The sequence below is a fragment of the Ictalurus punctatus genome, chromosome 29 (assembly GCF_001660625.3).
Source record: "Ictalurus punctatus breed USDA103 chromosome 29, Coco_2.0, whole genome shotgun sequence".
NCBI lineage: Eukaryota > Metazoa > Chordata > Actinopteri > Siluriformes > Ictaluridae > Ictalurus > Ictalurus punctatus.
The window spans coordinates 1,223,805-1,248,804 of NC_030444.2; the positions used below are offsets into that span (position 1 = coordinate 1,223,805).

Below are 25,000 nucleotides of genomic sequence, written 5' to 3' on the forward strand. Positions count from 1 at the left end.
TATGGATCAGTGGCGTATGGAAAACACCTGCTTTCTGTCGCCGCCGTCGGTTTTCACAAGTATTGATGGTGTTACACAGCAGACGTGTCACACACACACACACACACACACGTCTGATAGAACCGGGTATGAACATTAGCCACAAATCCTGACACACAATTTAACACCCACACAGCTATAAACCCAAAGTCGCTGTGAAGTCTACCGCTGTTGCTATAGAAAGGATAACGCGTTACCGTGGAAACGAGCGCGTGAATATAAACCTGCGATTTCATCAGAGCTGCCGTTATAGACGATGAAATCCGTCAACGTATTCTGACCAATCGCAATCCGGAACTCCATTAACTGTTAACTATTTGGTCGTGGAGTAAAAGTCAAGTCTAAAAGAACGTTCCATAAGTGAGATACATCGGCTCGTTCCAGATGTGAGATACATGGGCTCGTTCCAGATGTGAGATACATCGTGGCGCGTCCTTTTCTCGCAGCTCCAGTCTCTGATGTCCGGATAAAAACGACGACTTGTCTCGGACCCGATCTGTCTGGCGCTGTGCGAGCAGGTGTACATGCAATAACAGAGAACAAGGTGTACACAAACTCCACAGCATGTACACACAGGGTGCTGTATCTGATCTGTCAGTGAACAACGCCGTCTCTCTCTCTCACACACACACACAGTGTAAACTAGGTTAGTGATCGATTCCCACTTCTTGAGTTTGAGGTGCATTGTATTGTTTATTGCGTCATCATCCAGGAAGCTCAATTTGTTTCAAAAGACAAACCCGCTGTTAGCGTAGCGTAGCTTAGCACAATCGTCCCCCACCTTGTCCCAGATCCCTGCATTCCTCTGAGCGAGTGCCGTGTGGAGGCCAGCTGTTTTATTTATTTTCGACTTGACTGCTGAGATAAACATGCTTCGCAGCCTCTGCAGATATCCACGTCAGATTATTCCCCCTTCGTGAAGTCTACGCGCTCCTACTGCAACCTTCCGAACGCCAGCAAACTCCTGCTCCCCAAGCTCCTACTCTGAGCTTTTCAGATCATGAGGTCTACACACTCCTAGAGCAACCGTTCCTGAGGTCGACAAGTCCTTTTGCAGACTTTATGAGCTCTTGTGCCCATTTTGTGTTCTAGAAGGTCCTTTCTCAACCTTGCTGTGGTCTAGAAGAACCTTGCTGTGTCCTCCATCCTTCCCGAGGGCTAGAATCTCCTACTCCAGTATTCCAGATGTCTACAAGCTCCTGTACATGTCTTGCAGTTTATAAGTTCACATCCCACTCTTCCACTATCCTTCTTGAGGTCTATAATCTCCTATGCTGGAGTTTTTATGTCTACAATCTCCCTTTCCAGCCATCATGGCGACTACAAGCTTCTAAAAACGTCTCACTGTGGTCCACTCCACCCTTCTTGGGATCTAGGCTCTCAATCCAGACATTTTTGAGGTACAGAATCCTTCCATAGCCTCTATGAGGTCTTCAAGGTCCTTCTCAAGTTTTGAGGTCTACAAGCTCCTTACCCCAGAGTGCCTTTCTCAACTTTCTTGAAATCTACTCCAGCCTTTCTGAAGTCTGCAAGCTCCTGTTCCAGATACTCCTAATCCATCTACCAGCTTCTGGTAAAAAGCTTCTTTTTAAGCTTCTTAAAGTTCTTCTTCCAGAGAACTACATAGTTCTACATCTCTACCATCATATGGTCTACAAGCTTTTGTTCCCATCTAGTGGTTTATCAAAGGCCTCCAAAGGTCTACAAACACAGTCAAGCAATTCCTGAGGTCTAGAATGTCCTACTTCAGTCTTGTATGAAGGTCTTCAAGCTATTATACACAACGTGTGGGCTAATAAGTCCCTTTCCCAACCTTCCTGAGGTCTGCAAGCTCCTACTCGAGGTTTCACAGGATTTACAGTCTCCTATTGTCTTTAAGCAGGTCTGTAAGTTCCAATACCATCCCTCTTGAGAACTACAGGCTTCTTCTAGAGCCTTCCTAAACATTCAGCTCTATTGGTACAATAAAGGAATTGGTTAACTACATCACCATTGGTCATAAAGAAAATGGATGGAATAAAAAATGTCTCAGCTCAGACTCAAACCCATGACCCATGGACACATCATGAGGTTTGTTGCACTTTTCATGGACTGGACCACCCAGAGACAAGAAGCAAATATCCACTTCGGCCATAAAACCGGTTCGTTGTGACTGGAATCTGGTCACTTCATAATAGGAATTATGGGAGTCGCATATTTCAGGTCGCCAAACGTAGGTTGTCACAGCATTAGGGGTCACAGGTCAAGCCACGGAGACAGCAAGCTATTGCTCAGAGTTACTCATTTAGCTGTGTGTGTGTGTGTGTGTGTGTGTGTGTGTGTGTGTGTGTGTGTCTGAGTAGAATAATGGCAATGTGTAGAGTGGACTTTCCTATACAAACGAACGTAAGTGACTGACACATGTTTGTTCAGTTAACACAATAATTAAACAAAGCAACTCAGAGTAAACAAACCAAACCATCTCCTGTCCCAATCTGTCTGATAATCTGCCTGAAGAAAATCACCAAGTAGTGTTGGTGCCTCATAGCTCCAGTTGTTCCACCCGGTTTCCTCCAGGTTCTCCGGGTTCCACCTTCTTCCCAACACCTCCAACCAAAAATTTACTATGGAATCCCGAACTCGTTTCGCAGACGTCCCACAACAATAAGCGTAACTGTAAATGGACAAAACGTACAATGTGCACTGGAGCTACAAGCGTGATGGAGTAATGGAAGCTAGCTATAGCTAGCAGTTGAGCACTGTTTATACTACATATCGACATCATTGCACACCCACATCAATAAACTCTTATTACTGCAGACAAAAATAAATAAAAAGTTTGCAGGTAGGAGGCACGGCCTGAACTCTGAAGTTCAAACTGGATCAGTATGTGTATTATATCAGTCTTATTTTGTTTCCACGTTCACAAATTTCGACGTGCATCTTGCACCGTGATGCTAAACTGGTAGCTTCCATTACTCATGCGCTACATTAGCCTTATAGCTCCAGTTACAAATGGACTTCAGTGAGAGGCTCTGAAATCCAGAATGGAATTTAAGTGCTCTCACTCAGATTGACCCTTAACCCCAGAGTCCCTGCTATGCCTGGTGACCTTTCACCTTTAACAACCTGCAGGTCAGCTCCAGACGTTCATGCTGGACCGAGGCGTCTCGGGCTCTGCCGGCGTGCGTCGCTTTTAAGCTTGGTATAATACTCAAACGATGACGCTACACCGCCAGGCAAACGTTCTGCAATAAAAAGTTGCATTTATTATCATTACTAATATTATTATCAATTTTTTACATTTGTTTTTTTTTTTCTCTTCCTCCAGACATCTGTTGCCTTATCGGAAAAAGACCGAGCAGGTAGGTGCTCACAATTTTAATTTGTACACATGGCTACCTGAAGTTCATGACACTGCTTCTTCTTCTGTTTGTGATGTCATGCTGCTGGGACTTGTGGGAAATCCACCTTCTTTGAATGTGAACAGTTACAATGCATTAAAACTAGCTAGGTGTTTAACTAACATTAAATAGCACGCTCTGTTTGGGTATCGTAGTTGCATTTTGCATACTAGGGCGAGCTAGTCAAACCGTCAGCGCATTTGAACAGAAACCCTGGTGTCTTCTGCCCCTCTAGTTCTTTAGGTTAGGCAGGTGAGGATATAGCAATCACACTCAGGTTCACCGACTTCTATTGAATTAATTGTAAAGACACGAATAACTACATTACGCAATAAAAGGCCAGAAACTCGCAAACTTACGTTAGACTACAGGAGAATTTCCCCAAAGTGACGCAACCTAAGCACTATAATGTACTATACGCAAGTGTTCACGATGTAGTGTTAAACCTTAAGATCCAAAAACAGGAAGGAAAGTACACAACAGCGTCCCCAAAATATAGTTGATCAGCCAAGACATTTTAATTGTGTGAACTTTAGCAAACCCTTAGGGACACTTTATAGCTACCAATTTAGCTACGATATCTACAGACTGCATGTCTAAAACTTCCCACAATCATCTCAGTCCATCTTTTTGGAGATGTTCAGCGTCTCAAACAGACTTGTGATGTGGTTTCTGCCACAATGTTATCTATAAATAAACAGAGACGGCACAGGGATAAAACCGGTCGTAAAGGACGTCAGGAGGATTACAGAGATGGGGTTTGTGCCGAATGTAAAAGTGTGTACATTCGAAGCTTGACGCTTTTAATTACCACCGATAGATTTCCACTCCGACCGACTTTAAACGATGTTTGTGAGAATGTTTGAACGTAATGTTTGAGCGACGTGTCGGTCCGAGGCCGAGTTATGCAGCGTGATGACCCCCGTGGTTCTGCGGCTCTTTGTGTTTGTACGTGACGCAATCCAGAGCCGGCGACAGCACAATGTCCCCCCTGTCCACGGCCCACCGAGGCTTCCCTTTATCAGTTTGAGGAACAGGGGCTGCTTCTTCTTCTTCGTGCTATTCCCATTGCGCAAAAGAGGGAGCGCATTCATGCTACGTTTTTTGCATTGTTATTCAGTCACGTATTAAAGATGAACGTGTTGGAAAGGATGGGAATGTCAAGCGTGATAAATCACAGAAAAGTTCCGGTGTCTTAACACCCAGGCATGAAACTAACGTTTGCATACACGGCTATCTGAAGGTATCATGGGGGTACAGAACAGCAAACAGGGCAAAAGCTCATACTGTTCCTGGTCCTGGCTCAAGGAATTTTGGTTTAATTGAAGGAAAGAAACAAATGTTCACTTAGATTTACGTAACAACATGTTTTTAAGAAGAGAACCAGATCAGATTTGCTGTAACCAGATCAAATCAGAGAACCACATTCAAGAACCACAGCAATGGTTTTTTGGTCTGTTCATCTGTCCTAACCCTTAAGATTTGTTTGTAGAACCTTTATTGAAAGAGTTACACCTTTTCAACCAGCCAAAGAAACCTTGAGGAACTGTTTGTTTTATCCTCTGAAGGACTGTGGAGAAAATGAAAGCTAGGAGAAAAAAAATCCCCTAAACACTAGGTGTGTTTGATTTCCAGCTACTCTCACTCCGCTGTTATAAACTGTGCCCCCACTTCCTGTTCCTCCTGGACCCACTTGTTAAGGGCAGGAAATTCCACTGTGCACTCTTTGGATGGTGAGACAGGAAAGAAAAGAGAAACAGAAAAGGTAGAGTGGTGACTGAAAGTGCCCACAGAATGAAGGCAAGGAAATGAAAGGCATGCTGGGAGATCTTCCTGCGGTTTACATTTGATCAGGCGCTACCTTTCTTCTCTGATCCCAGACCAGATTCTCCTCTCGGTTCTAATCCTAAACAATGACCTGACCATGCTGAGTTAAGTTATACGAAATCAGTGAAGTTAGGAAAAGTTCCTTCATTCGTGATACATTTGTTTTTTTTTTAAAATAATTTGTGATCGAGAGCTGGAACGGTTCCCGAACCAACACAAGCAGGTCTTCAAAACCATAAGACAAATACCAGCGCTGTTCTGACATCAGACTGAAAAAGTGAACTCATACGCTCACCTGCGGTACTACTTTGTACCTGCAATAATCTCTGAATAGACCCCCCATGATTTTCTTTCTGAATCCCAAAGCGCTTTGATGTGTCAGTTCCTTCTGAGCATTCCTACCCCCATTACCCCCACTCCTCCAACCACTGAGTGGAACCAAGGCAAGAACAAAGGCTCCATTACTAACTCCTATAGCAATGTTCTCAGATGCAGGTCCAGTGTAGAAATGTCTGGTTGATTAGGATCAGTTGGAAGGGGTCTTGATTGGACAGAAAAGTACCAGGGCTAGGTAGAGAACTGTTTAATCAGAATCGGAATGAAAAATGTATGGAAAACTGGAATTCATTCAGCAAAATCAGAGTAGAACCGTAGATACGAGTGGGATAAAGGGGTAAGGATCTGCAAAGGTAACGCTTTTCGCTTCGAAGGGATCTGATGAGGACGGTTCTTTGGGGCAGGGGATCTCTAAGGCACCATGACGTGTCAAACATGCGGCTGGTTTTCAGACAGAGAATTCGGGTTGATGGGAATACCAGCTGCTGGGTACCTGGTGTAAGACTGTTTAATTCATTTCCCTTATACTCCCATGTTTACCAATTCATGGGAGCGCTAGATCATGCAATATTTGAGAATTCAGGCCTAGTAGCAACTGTACGAGGTATCTATCATGACTATCTATCCATTTCTGACCCCTAACCGCCTCTGCATAGGGCTCCAGGAATAAAATATACTTAGCATTACCGGTATTGGGTGGAGGCTGCCTAACAATGGCCTTGGCCTGCTCCTTAAATAGTCTAAAGTGCAACTGTGTTTAAAAAAAACCCAACATCACCACCACAGCAGTCACCATCCATCTATTGATAGCAGTGGCTCGACTGAACTTTCACCTGGAGAGCTCATTATTTAAGAAGTGGACACTCGAGAATAACACTTGTTTATATGACACGCTATCTACGGACGGAAAGGTGGAGAAGGTAGAGGGGAAGTATTTTATCACTCTTAGGAATATTGTGGGATAGCATCGGGTTTCCAGGAAGACAGACATTCTTGTGTTGTGGAGAACTGGAAAGAAGATCGTTCTTATCTTTGACTTTTTTTTTCTAGTTGAATGAAACAGCAACCTTGCTTTCTGTCAAGTTAAATGGAGTATATTTTGAGATCAGAAACTTTGGTCCAAAAATGGTCAATAAATGGGGGGAAAAGGCTGAAAATTAGACATAATGGGGGGGCAGTGGTAGCTCAGTGGTTACACTGTTGGACTTCTGATCGGAAGGTCACGAGTTCAAATCCAAGCACTGCCAAGCTGCCATTGTTGGGCCCTTAACCCTGTATGCTCCAGGGGCGTTGTATCATGGCAGACCCTGTGATCTGACCCATAACAAGCTGAGATATGTATATTTTTGTTTATTGTTCAGGGATGCACAATTTTCCTCTTTAGGTTAGACAGGACTGAGCATAATATGATCTGTTTGACTTCCTAGAACATCCAGGAAGCTTTCTAAGGGTACACAACGCATTTAAATTTCTACCCAACACTTCCTCATAGAGTTTCCTTTAAGCCGTGATGTGTAGTCCGTTCTGGAGGTGAGTTATATATACTGTGGAAAACAAGTGCCAGTTTGGTCAGCATTTCTGGAAAAGATGTGTTCCCTGAAAGTGAAGTGCTGGGTTTTCTTCCTGTTTCAGGGAAGCTTGTTTGGCCCCAGGATCGGCCCGTGGGGAACTCCTGTTTTAGTCATCTACTTCACCCTACTCTCGAAATGTTTGTAAGGATATGAAGGAAAGGACATGAACTTTCCATGTAATGTATTTCCTATGAATGATAGACTACGCAGGAATAATCGCACCCTCATTGCTTTCCTGCCGTTATCTCTGGTTCTGACGGTCCCCACACATGGCAGTCCTCGATTTAGCCGAGGCCGGTGATATATCTGATCCACTCTGCCCTTATTTGCGTCTTTCAGCTATCGTCGATCTTCCATCTGTCTCAGCTATCGCATTTGTAACATGGTCCATCATAAAAACAACATGAAGAATACTGAAGATATGTTTTTTTGTTTGTTTGTTTTTAAATCTCCTGGTCTAAGGATCTAAGCAGGCTTGTGGATTGTAGTTAGCTGTTTTAACGGTGGTTCGGCTTTTTTTTTTTTTTATTAATCCAAGGAAGTTTAGGAAGTTATGAGGGTAGAGAACAGAAGTGTTCAGTGCTGCTTCATTCCCTCTTCACTGATATGTTTTCCCTCTTTTCCACTTCCTGTACACCAAGTCCTCATCTTTATCACTTGTTTCCCACCCCATGTCAGAGTAAATAAGACACACACTGTGCTCAGGGTTGGACCGAGTGATGGATGCTAAAAACGTTTTCCTCCGCCTTGTCTTTTTATAGTCCACCTTCTTTTTATAGCCTGGGTTGTCACATCTGTGTGTGTGTGTGTGTGTGTGAGTAAGAGAGAGAGAGAGATCAGACAAACAGGGTGGGAAACGAGACACAGAGACGTGTCTATGGCGCTGAGCTGTGAGTCAGTGTGTGGTGATGTTTCCTTGAGGACCCCGGGGCTTCCTCTCTCTCTGGCAGCTGAATGAACTTTATGGATAAGACTTTAGTAGGCTGATTGGCGTGTTCAAAGTGTTCATAGTGTATGAACGGGGGTGTGTGTGTGTGTGTGTGTGTGTGCAATTGTGCCCTGTGATGGATTGGTACCCCGTCCAGGATGTACCCCATTTGTGCCCCATGCTCCCTGGGATAGACTTCAGGTTCCCCACGACCCTGAAGGATAAGCGGTGTAGAAGATGGATGGATGCTGTTTTGTTTTTCTTCACTTGTTCATCTTATTATTTATTCTCTGTACAAATTTTATTCTTTGCCCATATCAATGCTTTGGCAATACTTTGTACACTTTGTCATGCCAATAAAGCTCTTTGGAATTCAATTAAGAGAATGGGAGAGAGAGAATGAGAGAGATAAAGGCAGAGAGAGAGAATTAAGAAGAGACAGGGAGACAGAGAGCGAGACAGAGAGAAAGCTCATATGAATTGAAAATTGAGAATTCAGTGAGGTAGAGAGATAGAGAGAGAGAGAGAGAGATATGGAGAGAGACACTTAAGGAGAGAGAGAGACATGAGGACAGAGAGAGAGAGACATGAGGACAGAGAGAGAGTGTGTGAGAGATATAAAGAGAGAAGGAGAGAGAAATAGAGAGAGACATGAGGACAGAGAGAGAGAGACATGAGGACAGAGAGAGAGTGTGTGAGAGATATAAAGAGAGAAGGAGAGAGAAATAGAGAGAGACATGAGGACAGAGAGAGAGAGACTGTGAGAGAGAGAGTGTGTGAGATATAAAGAGAGATAAGGGGAGAGAGAGATAGATCATCACTTTAATGTAGCTTTCACCGCAGAGGCTGTTCGGCCTGAGAGTGCTTTCTCTCTCTCTCTCTCTCTCTCTCTCACACACACACACACACACACACACACACACACTGCTGCTGCTGCTGCAGTAAATCTGAGGCCGGTGTGCTGATGCTCGCTGCAGTACTGAGCGCAGGAACAGGAGAGAGGAAGAACGAGTGAACATAAAGGACAAGGAGCTCTAGAACCCAGTGGAACATTCCAGAAGATCAGGATGGCGCGGCCCATGAGGTGGAGGCTTCTGCAGCGCTCGCTTGCTCAGCACCTTCGCTCATCCTCCCGCCGAGCCATGGGCCTTCTCAACACAAACACACACACACACGGGCTCCAAACCATGGGTGAGTCTCTCTCAGTGTGTGTGTGTGTGTGTGGAGTATTAGTGCTGTTTATGTGGACTATCTAGTGAGTAGTGTGTGTGGTTTGGGACATGCCCACAGTGGACTGACTATTGTGTTCATGTTACCTATAGAGTGAATAAGGTATATGGTTTGGGACATGGCCATAGTGCACTAATGAGTATGTGGCCTATGTCGTGATTAGGGTGTGGTCTGGGACACGCCCATATTTGGCCTATATAGTGAATGAGGTGCGTGGTTTGGGACACATCCATGGTGGACAGATGATGGGGAGAAGTTTGTGAGTGTTTATGTTCCCTATGTAATTAACAGTGTGTGTGTGTGTGAGAGAGAGAGAGCGAGACAGAGAGAGAGAGAGAGCGAGAGAGAGAGAGAGAGATATGGATGGAAGAAAGTGCTGCATCATCACTGCAGTGTGTGTGTGTAGCATAAACGCATAAAAACACACACAAATATCTATGAATATGCATGCATATGCAAATGAGAAATGCCTCCATGTCCTCCTGTTATTCCAAACAGCCTAATAATATCACTAATGTTTCCTGACTGCGCTAGCCGGAGACGTTTATTTAGCACGTATGGAAGGAGTCTCCAGTGTCAGTGCATTCAGCTTCCTGATGTAAATACAGTTAGTTCCATATTTTTGTTGTCGTTTCTGTTGCATGTATAAAAGCTGCTGAATGGAGAGTATAAACAGAACGAGTGTACTGACGGCGCGAGTGTGTTTACGGCTGGCTCCGTGGCCCGGGTGTGTGCTCAGACATGCCACGCCCTTCAGCCTTGTCTACACGCGCTTATAACTCTGATGGCCTTGATGCCTACACAAAAGCATCACCTCCCTATAAACACACTCCAGCTGGCCTTGGCATAGAGAAAACAAGCGGATGAACATGGAGGAAGGAAGATATGGAGGGAGGGAGGGGGGGTGAATTTGAGGACAATGACTGAATGGTGCATCCATATAACAGAGCTGTGAGATCTTCTGTGTGCAGATGGATCGTGGTACATCGACTGGCCTCGTTCTTCTGCCAGAAAGAACCGCAGCTACTCCAGAGTGAACTTTAGTGAAATCCAGATGTTTATTATGGAATGAAATAACATGATGTATAGACAGCTCCAGCTGTGTGGATGAGGATAGAAATGGTTTTGAGGTATGAACGCAGAACATTACCACACCAAGAAACAAACAGACTTTTAAAGAAAGAAACAAAGGCCAGGTGAACCCGTATAACTCCGTTACAGAGACGCTGCCCAACTGAAACTTTCACACACGCGTGGAGCAGCGAATTTCATACAAATACACTTCCTTAAATTATCCATACAGGTCCTTATATTTCCATTAGCAATACTTCCATAGACCTCCTCACACTTCCATACATTTCTATAGACCTCTCATACTTCCAAACTTTTTTCACAGCTAAATGTAAAAAATGAATGATTGTTAACTAGAGAATATTACACAATAAGCTTAAAATCAGTTTGTAGAAAATGGAAGCCTGGCTCAGTTAGCGTGTCCTTGCTGTTTTTGCGGTCCTTCCTCCTTGAGAACATTTAGCATGTCAGAATGAGTGATTAGCATGTCAGAATTAGCACCTCCGTCCAGACAAAGGATCAAAAACGGCTTTTATGGGTCAAAGGCCTCACTGCACTCAGAGACCTTTAACCCATAAATTGGCCCATTTGTGCTACAGAAAGGTTTCGGTGCGATTAGCGATATTAGCGCTAACCTGCGAATGAGGTTATGCAGCCTGGTAATACCTGCTAAACCAGGAACTCTTCCACCATAGCACAAGAAAGATTATAAAACACTTCAATTAAATAGAAACAAAATACAGCAGTGTTAATAAACATCTCCTGATGAAGACCTAACTAGTGTGACGTCGTTTCTGAAGAACGACACCCCAATCATCTGAAAGCAGCCTTGCATCTAAGATCCTTCGTGTGTTTGTGTGTGTGTGTGTGTGTGTGTGTGTCATGCTGTGTTTAGAAATGGGATGAGACTGTGATTTATCTCTAAACACGTTCTTCACTCCTTTAAATCTCTAACGATCTAGCCGCGACCTGAGTATTACAGTATGTGTGTGTGTGTGTGTGTGTGTGTGTGTGTGTGAGAGAGAGAGAGAGAGAGAGAGAGAGAGAGAGAGAGAGAGAGAGAGAGAGTGAGTGTGTGTGCAGGTGTGTGTGTAAGTTTTGTCTTGCTGTAGGTTTCACACATTCCTTCCTGTTTAGTGTTCTCGATCTATTGACAGTAAGAGACGGCCTCGGGAGTGGTCTTGAAACCACACACACACACACACACACACACACACACACACACACACATCAAATTCGTAGTCATTCATAAATCTGATCATAATGGCAGTTTATTTTTGCGGAGTTTATCATCAATTTTTGATTATTATTTTATTTAGAAAACAATTCTGTAGTATTAGCAGGCTAGCTCGGTTTTATCGCGCGGGCTAACTCTCTAAAGATCGCTAGCTAGCTTTGTTTGGAAATATTCCAGGTTGTTTTGATGAATATTTACTGTGGGATGTTGGTGATCAGCTGAATGAAGATGTTTCATGTTTTATAGTAAATCTGAGCGTTTGTTGGTCTGAGGATGGGATACGAGTTAGCCTAGAAGGTAGCATGATCCATATTTATTAGCCATGTTTAATCTGCATGGGGGAATTGACAAACTCTGGAATATTATGAGCTATATTTGTAGAACTTCATCAATCCAATTAACTTTATTTTTTATTATTATTTTTTTTTTTACATTTTCACAAATGATTTATTTTTGGCACTCAGGTTTCTGGTCAGAAATCATCACGTCAATAACCACATGTCTGACTTTAGCACATCGCTAATTGGTCCAAACACGGCAGACGCGGTATGAAAGTGTGTTCTGAGTGTTTTTATTTGAGTGTCAACAGAAGTAAGGTATGTGGGAGAGAGGCATCGCTGGTGTCCTTGTCCACTCTGAAGGCCGTGTGTGTGTCTGTGTGTGTGTGTGTGTGTTTGGAGTAGTGACAGGAATGTTTTCCTGAACCCAATGACTCCTTCACCACTTGTTTGCTTTTCTGTTTTTCATTAATTCCCTTACTGCCAATGTCTTTTACACACACACACACACACACACCATCCTGGATCAGGGATTTACTCACAAAATCCATAACAAACTGCAACAGAACACAGATTAGAGTGATGTCAGTTTAGAGGTCAGAGGTCAACTGGAAGTGATCTTTATTATTAATACACAATAATAATAATAATTATAATATCATAGTGCAGTCACATTATTCATCGCATCTCAAATCTGCTCAAACAGACCAGCATCTCTGCTAAACCCCATAAACCTCCGCTCAGAGTGATGTCATAGGTCAAAGGCCATCCAGGAGCACAGGGTGAGTGTTGTTGTCCTGTCAGGACTTTACTACACACGCTCCCTCAGGAGTGAGGTTTCCAACCCGTTTTAGGATGGAGGTAGTTCCCTGAGAGCTGGTCTGAGACCTGTCTGGAGAGTGAAACATCTGGACTGAAATGAACTGCTGTGTAAATCATCTGATCCCTTTATTGAGCTGGAATTCTGGAGATTTCCGTCTCTTTCTATTGCAGTGACTCTTAATACATTACTGTGGCCTGTGCACCTGTCAGTCTCAGTGAAGGAGGCGTGGCCTGTGTGCCAGTGAAGGAGGTGCGGCCTGTGTACCTGTCAGTCCAAGTAAAGGAGGCGTGGTCTGCGTGCCTTTTACTAAAATAGATGTCCTGTGTTTTTCAGCTCCACAAAAAGAGGTGTAGCCTATCTTCCTGTCAGTATTTGTGAAGAAGGCATGGCCGGTGTACCTGTCAGTGATGAGAAGGAGGCGTGGTCTGTGCTGCACTTTTTTGGAAAAGAAACATCTTTAATCCTGAATTTATTAGAACGTTACTGTTTTTTGTACCACATGCTGGGCGTGATCTCTTACATAACTCGGGATTACGACTTGAAGATCGACGCAAAAGGCGATTTAATGTTCGATGTTTCTGCAGAAGCCACATACAGCCTTTCCATCATTAAATAACGGAATCAGCCAGGCTTGAAATAATCACGCTGCCATATAATACCAGCTCTCTTATTGTTCTGCCTGTAAGACGGTGTAATCCTCAGCTCAGCCGTTTTTGTTTACCCACTCCAGTGTTTCATTTCCTTGAAGGATTCCGCCGTGATCGTACCCCCGAGCCATCAGTGTACAAACAGTCTCTTTCGCAATCGCTCTCTTTATATCTCTCTCCCTCATGCCTAAACCATGGCTCTTTCTTTAATTACACCCCTCTATTGTTGAATATCCTGTATAAATCCAGTGGGTGGAGTGAATTAGAGTGGTTTATGTAACGTTCATGGTTGCCACTGCTGCTGCTTCGGGAATGTCGGAGGGGTTTCTACGTGACTTCTGTCGAACGCTGACCTTCAGGAGGTTGCATCCGTCCCAGATGGCTTTAGTAAAACGTTAAACCAGCCATAACATGACGAGAGAGAGAGAGAGAGAGAGAATGAAGAAGCTCTGTTGACATAGCTGCACCAGACTACGAAACCACCTGGAGATGAGTAACTCGGTTATCATCCACGATGTGGAATGTGTTCCAGATAACAAAACCCAACATGATGGTGAAATCGTAATCCACTTTCACTGCCAAACGCTCACCAGAATAAAACTACAGTCCATCAGTGAATCAAAACTGACATCACACGCCACGAGTGCCTGAAAACACGCCATTCTGACATTTTTGACGGACCTCTTGTAACGGTTTAGGACATCCCAATATTGAATTTAGGGGTCCAAGCATTCAGAGTTCCATTAAACCTGATGAAGTCCCTAAAGGTGTAAAAACAACGCATTTATTTTCGAAAGGAATTCGATAACCATATAGAAGTCCCACATTATTTTGAAATCAGAATCACTTTAACTGGTCAAGCACCTCAACTTGTATTAAAAACTAGTCATTCCTCTGGGGAAATCCGTCCTAACTCATCCCTCTTAACTGTCCTACGTAGAAACCGTCAGCCATTTCACTTTTTTCTCTTGGTACTCGGTACATTTTTAATAAAAATGGTCGGTTCACTGGATAATCCTATTTAGAAAGCCTTCTGATGTACTTCTTGTAGGGTTATATTAAGCACGTCTCGTATGAGTTTGCATTCGGATGGAGAAATCGAACAGCCAGCCAACACAGAAGCCATTTTTCCTCTTTATTAGGGTAGTTTGAAAATAGTTTTCTTAGAAGCTTAGACCATTTTCAAGGAAAGCTGGCCATAATAATTGCGATGCAGAATAACGATAATACATTAATATGTAGAACGCAAAGAACTCACGTTATCACCACAAAACATACAAATGTGGCAAGAGTAAGAACACCTAGACAGCTAATTCGACTGCTAATAATAATTTTAGCTGATTAAGCTAATAAAACACCTGATGAGTTAAAATCAGAAGGGTTAAACCACCATAAAAGAAAAAAGGGGTACATCAGGACCGGGACTGCAATGCTCTGGGCTAAATTCCATCGCTCACACACATCCTCGTTGATAACGTTCGGATTGTTTCCTCTTCAGGGCGCCTATTCAACGTATATGACCTCCCGAAAAATAAAGAGGTGTCACCATGACCTTTGCTCCTTGACCCTAAGGTCACAGCCTAAGTGTCATCCTGACAGGAGCGCTGTTCTTGGGACTCTCAAACTCTTCTGGGTGAACTTTGACACAGCTCTGAACTCCGCTGTGCCGTCATGCTGGCTTAATAAAAAGAGAGAGAGTGATGGAGCAATGAAGCGTATACATGACATGACCCGCTGCTATTCAGGACACGTGTGCAAGTACACGTGTGAGGTCATGGCTGGAACGGCACTACCGGTATGACACGGGTTATGCTTAGGTATAAAGAGTTATTGTGTGTGTGTGTGTGTGTGTGTGTGTGTGTGTGTGTGTGTCTGTGAGACAGAGGGTAAAAGTAAGATAAAGATAGACAAACAGGATGACAAGAGCAAGACGGAAAGAGTGAAACCACGAAAAGACAGAGAGAGAGAGAGAGAGAGAGAGATGGTACTGCAGGGTGATGACTCAACCACAGACAGTCTATGATTAAGCACAGGCCTGTCTCACACTTTTCTTTCTTACACACTTCTATCTCTGGTTAATGAGTCCTTTATCTTACCATAATTGATCCATTGTCTACACATTATGGTACATGGTAACACTACATTCACATTAGCAAGCGACAAAATGAAAGGCAACATTCAGCGATGGGGACAAGCGATGTTCGAATTGAGATTTTCTCATTTCCTTGAAAATTAGGTGTGACGATTGGCTTGAATGATGTACAGACTTTATTTTCAAACAGGAGAACACTGAATGCTGCTAAACACTAACAACTGTGCAAGGGTTCATAAATTTGGTAGAACCCTAGTTATTACCGGCATACCAGGCTCTGGTCTTAGTTACTACCAAAATACCAGATTCCGGTCCCAGAATGCCAGGCTCCGATCCCAGTTACCACCGAAATGCCAGGCTCCGGTCCCAGTTACCACGGAAATGCCAGGCTCCGGTCCCAGTTACCACGGAAATGCCAGGCTCCGGTCCCAGTTACCACCGAAATGCCAGGCTCCGGTCCCAGTTACCAAGGAAATGCCAGGCTCCGGTCCCAGTTACCACGGAAATGCCAGGCTCCGGTTCTAGCTACCACGGAAATGCCAGGCTCCGGTCCTAATTTCTACCAGAGTACCAGGCTCCGGTCCTAGTTACTACTGGAATACCAGGATACCATCACACTCACAATGTTTAAAGTAAAAGCTTCTAATTCTCCTACTCGCTGCTTACTAGATTTAGCCGTGATGTGAAGCACAAGGCATTCTGGAAGCTTCTAAGCCTGAAAAAATAGCCAAGTACCATCTCAATACAACACAACAGATCAAATCCAGAGTGGTCCCCAGAAATTGTTACTAGGCAGCTATGTGTTTTTTGTCTTTCTTGTTTATTTGATCAGTTGTTTGTTCCATGAGGTTACACGGTCTGTCTGGCCATGATGCGTGATCTGATGTTTTGCTCATGTTGGTGTACTTTTTGCTTTCTCTGACCAGCCTGGTACCCTCAAGGTCTCAGAAACAATGGGCTTATTTGATGCATCTTCAAATCGACGTGGCACCACCAACAAGGGTTCAGTTGTTTTCCAAGAAAACATGAGATAAAGCAAAAACAGACACTGTACTGTCCAAATAGAAGCGTTGTGTTCGAGTCATGTGATGCTTCTCTTTGAATGAATGGAGTACAGTATCAGGAGGAGGAAATGTGATTTTGCTTTCCTTGGCTACGCTGATGTGCCGCTCACACTCTGCTGGAGACTTTGGCTAGAGCTTGGCTCATGTTAAAGCCTCAGGTCAGCGTTGAGCCTTGGGTAGGAATTACTGATCTGGTCTCCTGGACATGTTCTGGAAAGTACTGAAGGTTCCTGTGCTTCAGGTGAACAGGATAAAAACTAGGATTCTCCTCCATAACCAGTTCAAATAAAGTTCTTGGCAGGTCTTTCTAACATATCTTGATCTATAATTTAGTGAACTTTCACATACACAGTGTTCAGTCTGTTTGAATAGAGCCTTGGTGTGTTTGGTGCAATTCTTCAGGCAGGTGAGAACACCAAGCCAAAGCAAAATAACCAATTTCGTTCCGATTCAGACTCAGCAAACGCACCGATGGATGTGAAAGTGCCCTTAGACTTCCAGCAGACTTCTTGACCTCCAACAGAGGTGATTCTTCATTTTGCTGGTGGTGGTCTTTGAAGATCTCTGCCTACATTTTTCCGGTACTATTGGTGACATGGCCGGTCACATAACCTGTAATTATGCAGTGTAATTAAATAACCCCAAAGGTCACTCTGACCACCATCACAGAAGGAAGAAAGACCAATTGTCTGACTCACTGACAGACCAACTACCCTTAGAGTGAATCTTTTTGCTTAGTCTCAATGCAAGGCTTTCCTCGTGCAATCCCTCCTGAATCTTCATCTTCACTGTAAGGTCATGTGCTCTTGAGGGTCATGTACCTCAGATGTTCTCCTCAGCCCTCGTACACATGGCTGTCCCTGAAAGAGGGAAACCTTAATCTGAGAACTTTGTCAAGGTTTAGAGAGCTCCGAGTTGGCCCAGGCTGGATAGGATGAATAGCTTCTTAGTGAATTTTTACAGATTTTGAACACCACGGATGGTTTTTTGGATATTTGTGTCCCAATTTTCTTGGTGCCCATTCTATCCTTTTGGGAAGAATATAGATGATATTCATGGCGGTTTTTAAAAGATGAGCAAAATTTCAAATGTTTATATGTAGTGTTTTAGGATCATTTTCCAGCTCAAATTATTAGATGGTACAAAGTGTCCAGCACTTAAAACAAACAAAACAAGGCAAATAATTCCTGAATTATTGAGCAAGATGTAAATTTCTCCTCGTTTTTGAAACCGTTTCACTCAAGGCAACACGAATTGTTTAAGATGTTGGAAGGGAAATCTGAACCCTCCGTTCTTGGGGAAAACGTGAAACAATTGGTGCTATTGGATTCTGAACCATGTCCCCATTTTGTTTTGTTTTTATGTAGAGCATATTCTGTGGCTAAGAGTCTTGGAATGTTTTCTTGCATTCGGAATGCACTAGAAATATGACAACTATGCATATTAGTCCATGTCTGGCGGCCTAGATAGTTTTAGTGTAGTGGGTTATCCATTCTCTAGACTATGTGGAGGTGGGGAACGCTGACATCAGAACAAAATACCACTCATGTTTTCAGCACAAGATTTCCCATCGTTGCTCCACAGCACAGAAAGAAACTTGGCATGCCTGACTTGAGAATTTACTTTTGTGTACAGTTTGTGGTCGTATTTTGTTCTGTGTTCCAGGACCACGTCATCTTTCCCTAGCTTGACTCTGTCTTACAGTTACTTTGACCCAGTTTCTTTCTTGTATCTAAAGACATACAGAGAGAGGAAAAGAAACCTGCAGAACCTCCCGGGCCCAAATGCTTTTTGTTTGTTTCATCAAACGGGTTCCACAGATTTACTGCACAGGATGCTCTGGAGAGCATAGGTTTAAAAAGAAAAGGCAAAAAAAAACAAAAAAAAAAAAAACCCTATACTAATTTCCTGCTTAGAATGGAAAAACTGTCAATATGAGGACTCTATAAACCTTCATTTGTCCTTCTCATGGAAACCCTTAAAATTTCAAGAACAGTGCACAGACGAGAAACTTTTTTGGAAGCTAAGGGCCCTTAATTATCTAATGAACCCTTAAAGAACCCTTGGGGAACCCTTAGAGTGTATGTATTATCTAGGGTACAAAGTCCAAAGTATTGCTCATGATGTTCTTCTTAATATGTGGAACCTCTCAGGTATTAAACATTTAGCTTTTGGAACTTGGTACTCCAAGATTATTCAAAGGTTCTTGAAGGTTTTTTATTATTTTATTTTTTTTAGGAGGTTCTTAGCCTCCTAAAAGGATTATCCTTGGAAACCTTTCTGATAAGGAAATATTCAGCTAAGGCTAAATAAATTCATATTCAACTAAAGCTTATAACTTAGAATTCCCAACCTCCACAATTAGTTAAAAACAAAGAAAGAAAAAAAAAACACCCCCTCGACTTGGACTTGGAAGTCAGGAAGGTGCCTTTTACCCCAGGTTCTGCTTATGACTTCGTGTCAGCATGGCTGCTCATGTCTCCATGTTTTTCCCCCCACTTTTTTAGCTCAGAAATTATGTTCAGAAATTATGTTCAGACATTCCAAATGTGATTTTAGCAAAACCGCCAAAACGTGTCACAGAATGTTTGGAACAGCTTCTCCAATCAAATCAAGATTTTATATATATAGTTATACTGTTTAACTGCTACAAGCTGGACTCATTAGTTAGTATCCAGTACGTAGGCAGGTAGATCCCGCCTTAAAACATACAGTATTTGTGGAAATTCAGTTGCTAAGAGAAACTGATTGGCTGACACAAAGACCACTTCTTCAAGCGCAGGGACTGATTTATTGGTTGAGGAGTTACGGCCCCACTTGAGGTTGAGGTCGGTAAGTGGTTCGTTATCCGAGACCACTTACACAGACATTCACTATTGAAGACCAGGAAATGCAGAAATGGCGTTCATGCACTCCCTGCGCTCCATGGTGTACTTGTTTTAAACCACTCAAGTGGTTCCATCAACTGATCAACTGTACTGTCGCAGTTCCTGCCTGGTGCTTTAAGACCCCCTGAATACCACCATGAATGGCCACTTCAGTATCCTTAATACACACACGGAGCTTTCAGAGCTTTCCTGTCTGGTCAATGTGCTGCATTCACATCTGTGCCCTCAAGCACTTCTAGACCTTACAGCTTTTTCTGACATGTCTTAACACACATACACACACACACACTTAGTCAAGCATGTGCTCGCGGTTCCTGTCTCTCCTCCGTCTCTGTTAGAAAGTGAACCGGGTTGAGATCTAATTCTGCTGGCAAAACAGGAGGTGTTTTATGGCTCAACTCCCCCGTGCAGTTCATCAGTCCCTCCACAGATGTGCAGTAAATTAACTTAGACACAAGAGCACCAGGGGACCACGAAAGGCCGGGAGACGGTGAAAAACAGCCAAGTGATTATCAGCTGGCTGAACACATGCTCACATATGGCCCAAAAAAAAAAAAAGCTGTTCAAACTGCTCGAGTGGTGTTTTTATGCTGTTTATCGTCTTTGTGCAGATGGCATGTGCTTTTCTCTAATTGGTGTCCACATGTCTCATCTTTTTCTGGCATTGCTCTCCGTTGCCCACCTGGTTTGGTTTTTGGACTCTCCACATCACAGCAAGGTTCAGGATAAGAAGTGTTAGATGCTTCTCCTAGGTAATCCTAGGAGGCCATATGCCTGCGGTCTCCTCAACCCATCTGTTCTGCAATGTTTGTCCTTCAAACTTGTCTAAAACCATGAGCCAAACGAAAGGTCACTGAAACTTACACTGGCTCAAGTGACTTCCAATTGAAACGGGATACAACTGAGCAAATTAATGTTAAGAATCTTGCTCAAGGACCCCACCATGGTCCACACTCACAACCTTCTGAGCAGTAGCTCGAAGCCTTAACCACCGACCCACCACTCCTGCTTTGTCATGCCGAGGTCAAAGTGATTCTGTATTCTTTTTCCGACCACCTTTGAATTCTGCTGGTCTGTAGGTTACAGATATGACCTCAGGACTACAAGGCCATTTTTCTTAGAGTTTTGTCCAAATTTCTCCAAACGGCACCTTCTTCGAAACCCTTCCAATTGGCAAAAATAGTCTTGCTTCAAAAAAAAGAACCGAACTCAAGTCTCGTCAGAATTAGAACCTGAGGTGTCTTTCTCGTCTTAATTTGACCGACTTCTTTTATCTAATCATCCGGTCGAAGATCACAGCACGGTCGAGCTTCAGGATCAGGATCAGAAGAAAGGTTAGAGGTTTGTCCTCTGTAATACTTTGAGCCTCCAGAAAAGAAACAAGGCCACAGGTCTGTGATATCCTCAACCCATCATCAGTTCTTGGAAAAATCATGAGCCACAAAACAAAAAGGGAGTTCAAACTCTAACTTCAAAGTGATCCTGTATCTGATTCAGAAGCTCTCGAAACAGGATGTATCTGGAATTAGGTCATTATCATGCCCGGGTGTTGTGGAGGATGCATTTCAGACCACATGACTACAAGGCCATCAAATTATGGCTCTCTCCAACTGCAGTGTGATCGGTTTGCAAGATCCAAGCTCAGATCTCATTAGCAGTAGAACCCATGTACCTGGATCATCTTTTTTTCAATGTTCTTCTTAGTTCTCTGGGAAACACGGACAACAAAAGTGCTTTTTTATTTTTATTGTTTTTAGGTGTGCAGTTTTTTCATGACCTGCAGATCATGCGTTTTGGTAATAGATTAATAAGACTCTATTCCTGTCCTGTGCCATGCTGTTCTTTTCTCTCATCTTTCACTAGCTGGGTATGAACATCTCCACTAAACTGGATGAATTATGAGGCTCTACCTTTCGTCCCAGACAACAATCGTTAAGCTCTTGAGATTTACGAATATAGCTGCCTGCTGGCTTGTGAGAAACTATTAGCATTTCAAATCCATTATCTTATGATAGAGCTCATTATATCGCGATAGTGTTCATCTAATTCCGTTGCCTCCATTTTAACGGGAATTTGCACGTGTTAACAAGTCAGCAGTCAGGCCAGGCATGTGCTAACAAGCTACCTAAATGGCACTCGTTCGTCCTCTCTCTTCTCAGCGCTCTCTCGTGCTCTGACTGCAGGACATAATTCGAAGCAGCACGGCTTGTGTGTAAGTAAGCTGTGTACATGATTAATGAACAGAGTAAAGAGTTGCCACGTGATGAGCACCGACGTCGGCTTTGCCAAGCTGCTCACGTAGCCTCGGTACTTCATCATGGTGTCAGGCGTAGGAATGCTTTCCCACCTCTTCTTCTCGTTCCTCCCTCGTTGTGACTTATAACACTTTGGCGCAGTTTTATTTTTTATTGAAAAGGTTCGTTTTTCGAGGTTCGAGCTCCTGGGAGATGATGTTTATATGTCCGTGTTATTCATTTTGTTTTTCTTCATACCTGCCTGGTGGACAAGTAGGGTCAGTATACTATTGGTCATTCAACAACCAAAAGATATTCCCTACTCGCTATTAACTTTCACAAAACAAACATTTTAATGTACAGTATGTGTGCTTACCTTGGGCTCTTCCCTAGAAAAATCGGCCGAGTCGTCCCCTATTCAAGGATTTATATGCTATATATGTATTTGTGTCCATATGAATGCACATCACTAGCTAGCTAATAAGGCTAGATATCTGTATGCAAATGAGCTCCATGACCGTCCCTTGTGCGTGGTATTACTAAGTATAATGGAGGAATGGGAGATACAAGGACGAAAAAGCAGGTGAAAAGTGAACAAACACCAGCAATGCCTCTGAAAGCTAAAACCTATTAGAAGAAGCACAGCAAATTCTTATCTCTTAAGCTGTAAAAAAAAAGAGCAGAGCAAACAGATTATATCTCTGCCTGAAATGATTCGCCGAACCATTAGCGCTCCACGACCGCTCTTATTTCAGCTCTCATGACTCATTAAGGCTTCATGACGAAAGTGGAGGGGAAAAAATCTGCAACGCTGCTAAGAAGCAAGCAAGCAAGGCTGGAATGTTTCCTGGATTAATACGGTCGCATGCTAACCTCGCAATCTTTTGTTTGCTGTTTTCCAAAGTGTTCGCCGTAACAACGGCGTCTGGTCGTCTGTAACAAACGCTAAGAGCCAATTTGTAGCAATCGATTCAGCCAGAAAAGCCTCCTGAAAGGGTTAAACGAAGCTCCAGTGGCGTGTCTAGCAGCAGGCTGTTTATACTGTTTGGACAATTCCACAGTGGAAATGCGATGACATCTCCATGAATCATAACCTGGACAGTGAGAAACAGGAGCCAAAACGCTGCCTCGGTTTAATGACAGTTTAAAAGAAAAGAAAAAAAATGGTCTAGTCATTGAAGCTAAAGTAAACATTTCTCTCGGTAGTTCACGGCCCTCAATCTCTCGCCTGTAATCTTTATGCATGACTAATTGAAAAAATATGGGAGGTATGATGTGGAGCACGAGGCCCCTTTGCCTGGACGGTATGTCGGTATGTAAGACTACAGCTGCCTTTAAAAAGGACTAACTGAGTCACTGTGCAGCATTTGAACCAAAATGAAACCTTAGCAGGCATGGACTTTGGGTATTCCCAATAAATAAAAAAAAAAGTCGTCATATACACTGTATGTTTTAGTTTATAACACGGTTCTGGATTATTACGGGTCAGAGGTCAGTCATTTATTAACAAATAAAACATTTTGAATCATTGGCAAACTGCTGTGGTATAAGAGGAGTAAAACACTTCGGGGCATGCCGTTATAGAAAAGTAATCAACCTCAGGTTCATCAATGTCCTTTTTGAGTCCAAAGTAGTGATGGCTACCTTTCTGGTGCTTAACGCAATGAAACTTCTGCTAATCGACAAACGTCGACTATGAGAGAAAGTTCTTACAACGTTCCGTATGATGTTCTCAAAAGTTGGCCAAAATGAGCGACTTCAGTGGGCCGATTGGACTGATGAGCTACAAGCTGCCACAACACAGGCCGAAGCCGTCAAGAAGGTAGATTAATGGTCACCAAGCCTGTTCCTGGAGATCTACCTTCCTGAAGACTTTAGCTCCAGTCATAATGGTGCTCTACCTGACCATCTCAAAAGAGGTGTGTTAGATTTTTGTTTGGAGATGAAACCTGAAAGAAGGTAGAGCTCAAGGAAGAGGGTTGGCGACCACTGAGGTGGACCATCTAGGCCAGCTGGTAAGAGCTGGACAAAGGAAAAGGTTTCTGAAGTACCGGTACTAATGCTACATCATGAGGCAGTTAGAAACGTCAAAAACGTACCCCCTGGCGAAGATCTTCAACCAGCTTGACTATTGTTTGACGTGTGTTCTGGAAGACCACTAGTGAGTACGTGGTAATGCTGCCCAGATATCCTACCTACCATGAGAACTGCAGAACATGAAGATGCATATGAAGCGCCGAGACGCGAGTGCCATTGGTTCTTTAGAAGACCAACCAATTCTCTACTTTAAAAGTGTTAACTCTGGACTTCCATGTAAAGTAAACATCACACTGTCTAAAAGATTATATAAAAAGCAGCATTTCCCGTTTCAAACCTTTTCAGTCTGGTGGCTAGGTCTTCCCATAATTCCCATTTTCCCCTGCTGGCTATGATACATCTGGAGGTTTGGAATTCCTTAAGGAAACCTTAAGGGAAACAGGTCATGTCTTTTAACCTGAAATCGGCCTGTCCTGGTTCTTCTGGAGCTAGCTTCAAAGAGCTTCCAGTTCTTCGCTAGGAAGCGCATACCATGCATCAAACTGACATGACGTGGACATCAAAAGTGAAAGATGAAAAGAAGGATGAAGACGAGGTGCAGGAGTGACTCTGATATGACCGCAGCGAGAGGGTTCTGTTTCCTTTAAGATTCCCCTCAGGCTGGGCTAATCTCGCCTTCAGTTACTTTGATTTTCCGGACACATGCCAAAGAAAGGGCTTTAAGTATAGAAGTGAAGGGATTATTCTAGAAGATCTTGTTTTGACACCAAACACGTGTCCACAGTTCTCACAAAAAAATGTATATGTTTTCATAGGTCCTCGATTCTTCCACAACATCAGTAACATGTTTTCAAATCCCGTAACGCTCCTTTCTCGCCCCCACTTCTGTGGAAATGCTAACGTCAGCCAAACTTAGCTAGGGCTTCTTATTCTTTTTTTTTTTTTTTTTGTCGGTTGAACTACCATTGTCAGATCTTTTATTTCCTTCCCAGATATAAGCAAAGTCACGCTAGTGGTCAGAAATGATGGTGGTTTTCCACCTGAGATTTGGAGTTAGCGTGCATGGTGCTAACGCAGCCGCTTTGGTTTAACAGATTTTCTTTACATACCGAAAGAAAGGTTAAGGCCAGGGCACATGTGGAAGTTTTCTTCTTGATATCAGGAAATTCAGAGAGAGAGAGAGAGAGAGAGAGAGAGAGAGATTTAAGATAAATAGAGAGAATAAGAATCAAGAGTCAGTCTCAGAATATAAGTAAAAACATCGCTCCTGTTTCTTATTATTGAAATAAACTGTGTGCGGTACCCGTAGCCAGAC

The 25,000-nt window shown here is 43.2% G+C and overlaps 1 protein-coding gene across 1 annotated transcript in view; it reads left to right on the top strand.

Moving 5' to 3' along the window:
- dlc1 (DLC1 Rho GTPase activating protein) overlaps positions 1–25,000 on the top strand; it is a 66,933-nt gene that overhangs the window by 14,998 nt on the left and 26,935 nt on the right. The window contains exon 5 of the mRNA XM_053677744.1: positions 3,350–3,383. Coding sequence (XP_053533719.1) covers positions 3,350–3,383 — 34 coding nt within the window. The remainder of the gene's footprint in view (positions 1–3,349; positions 3,384–25,000) is intronic.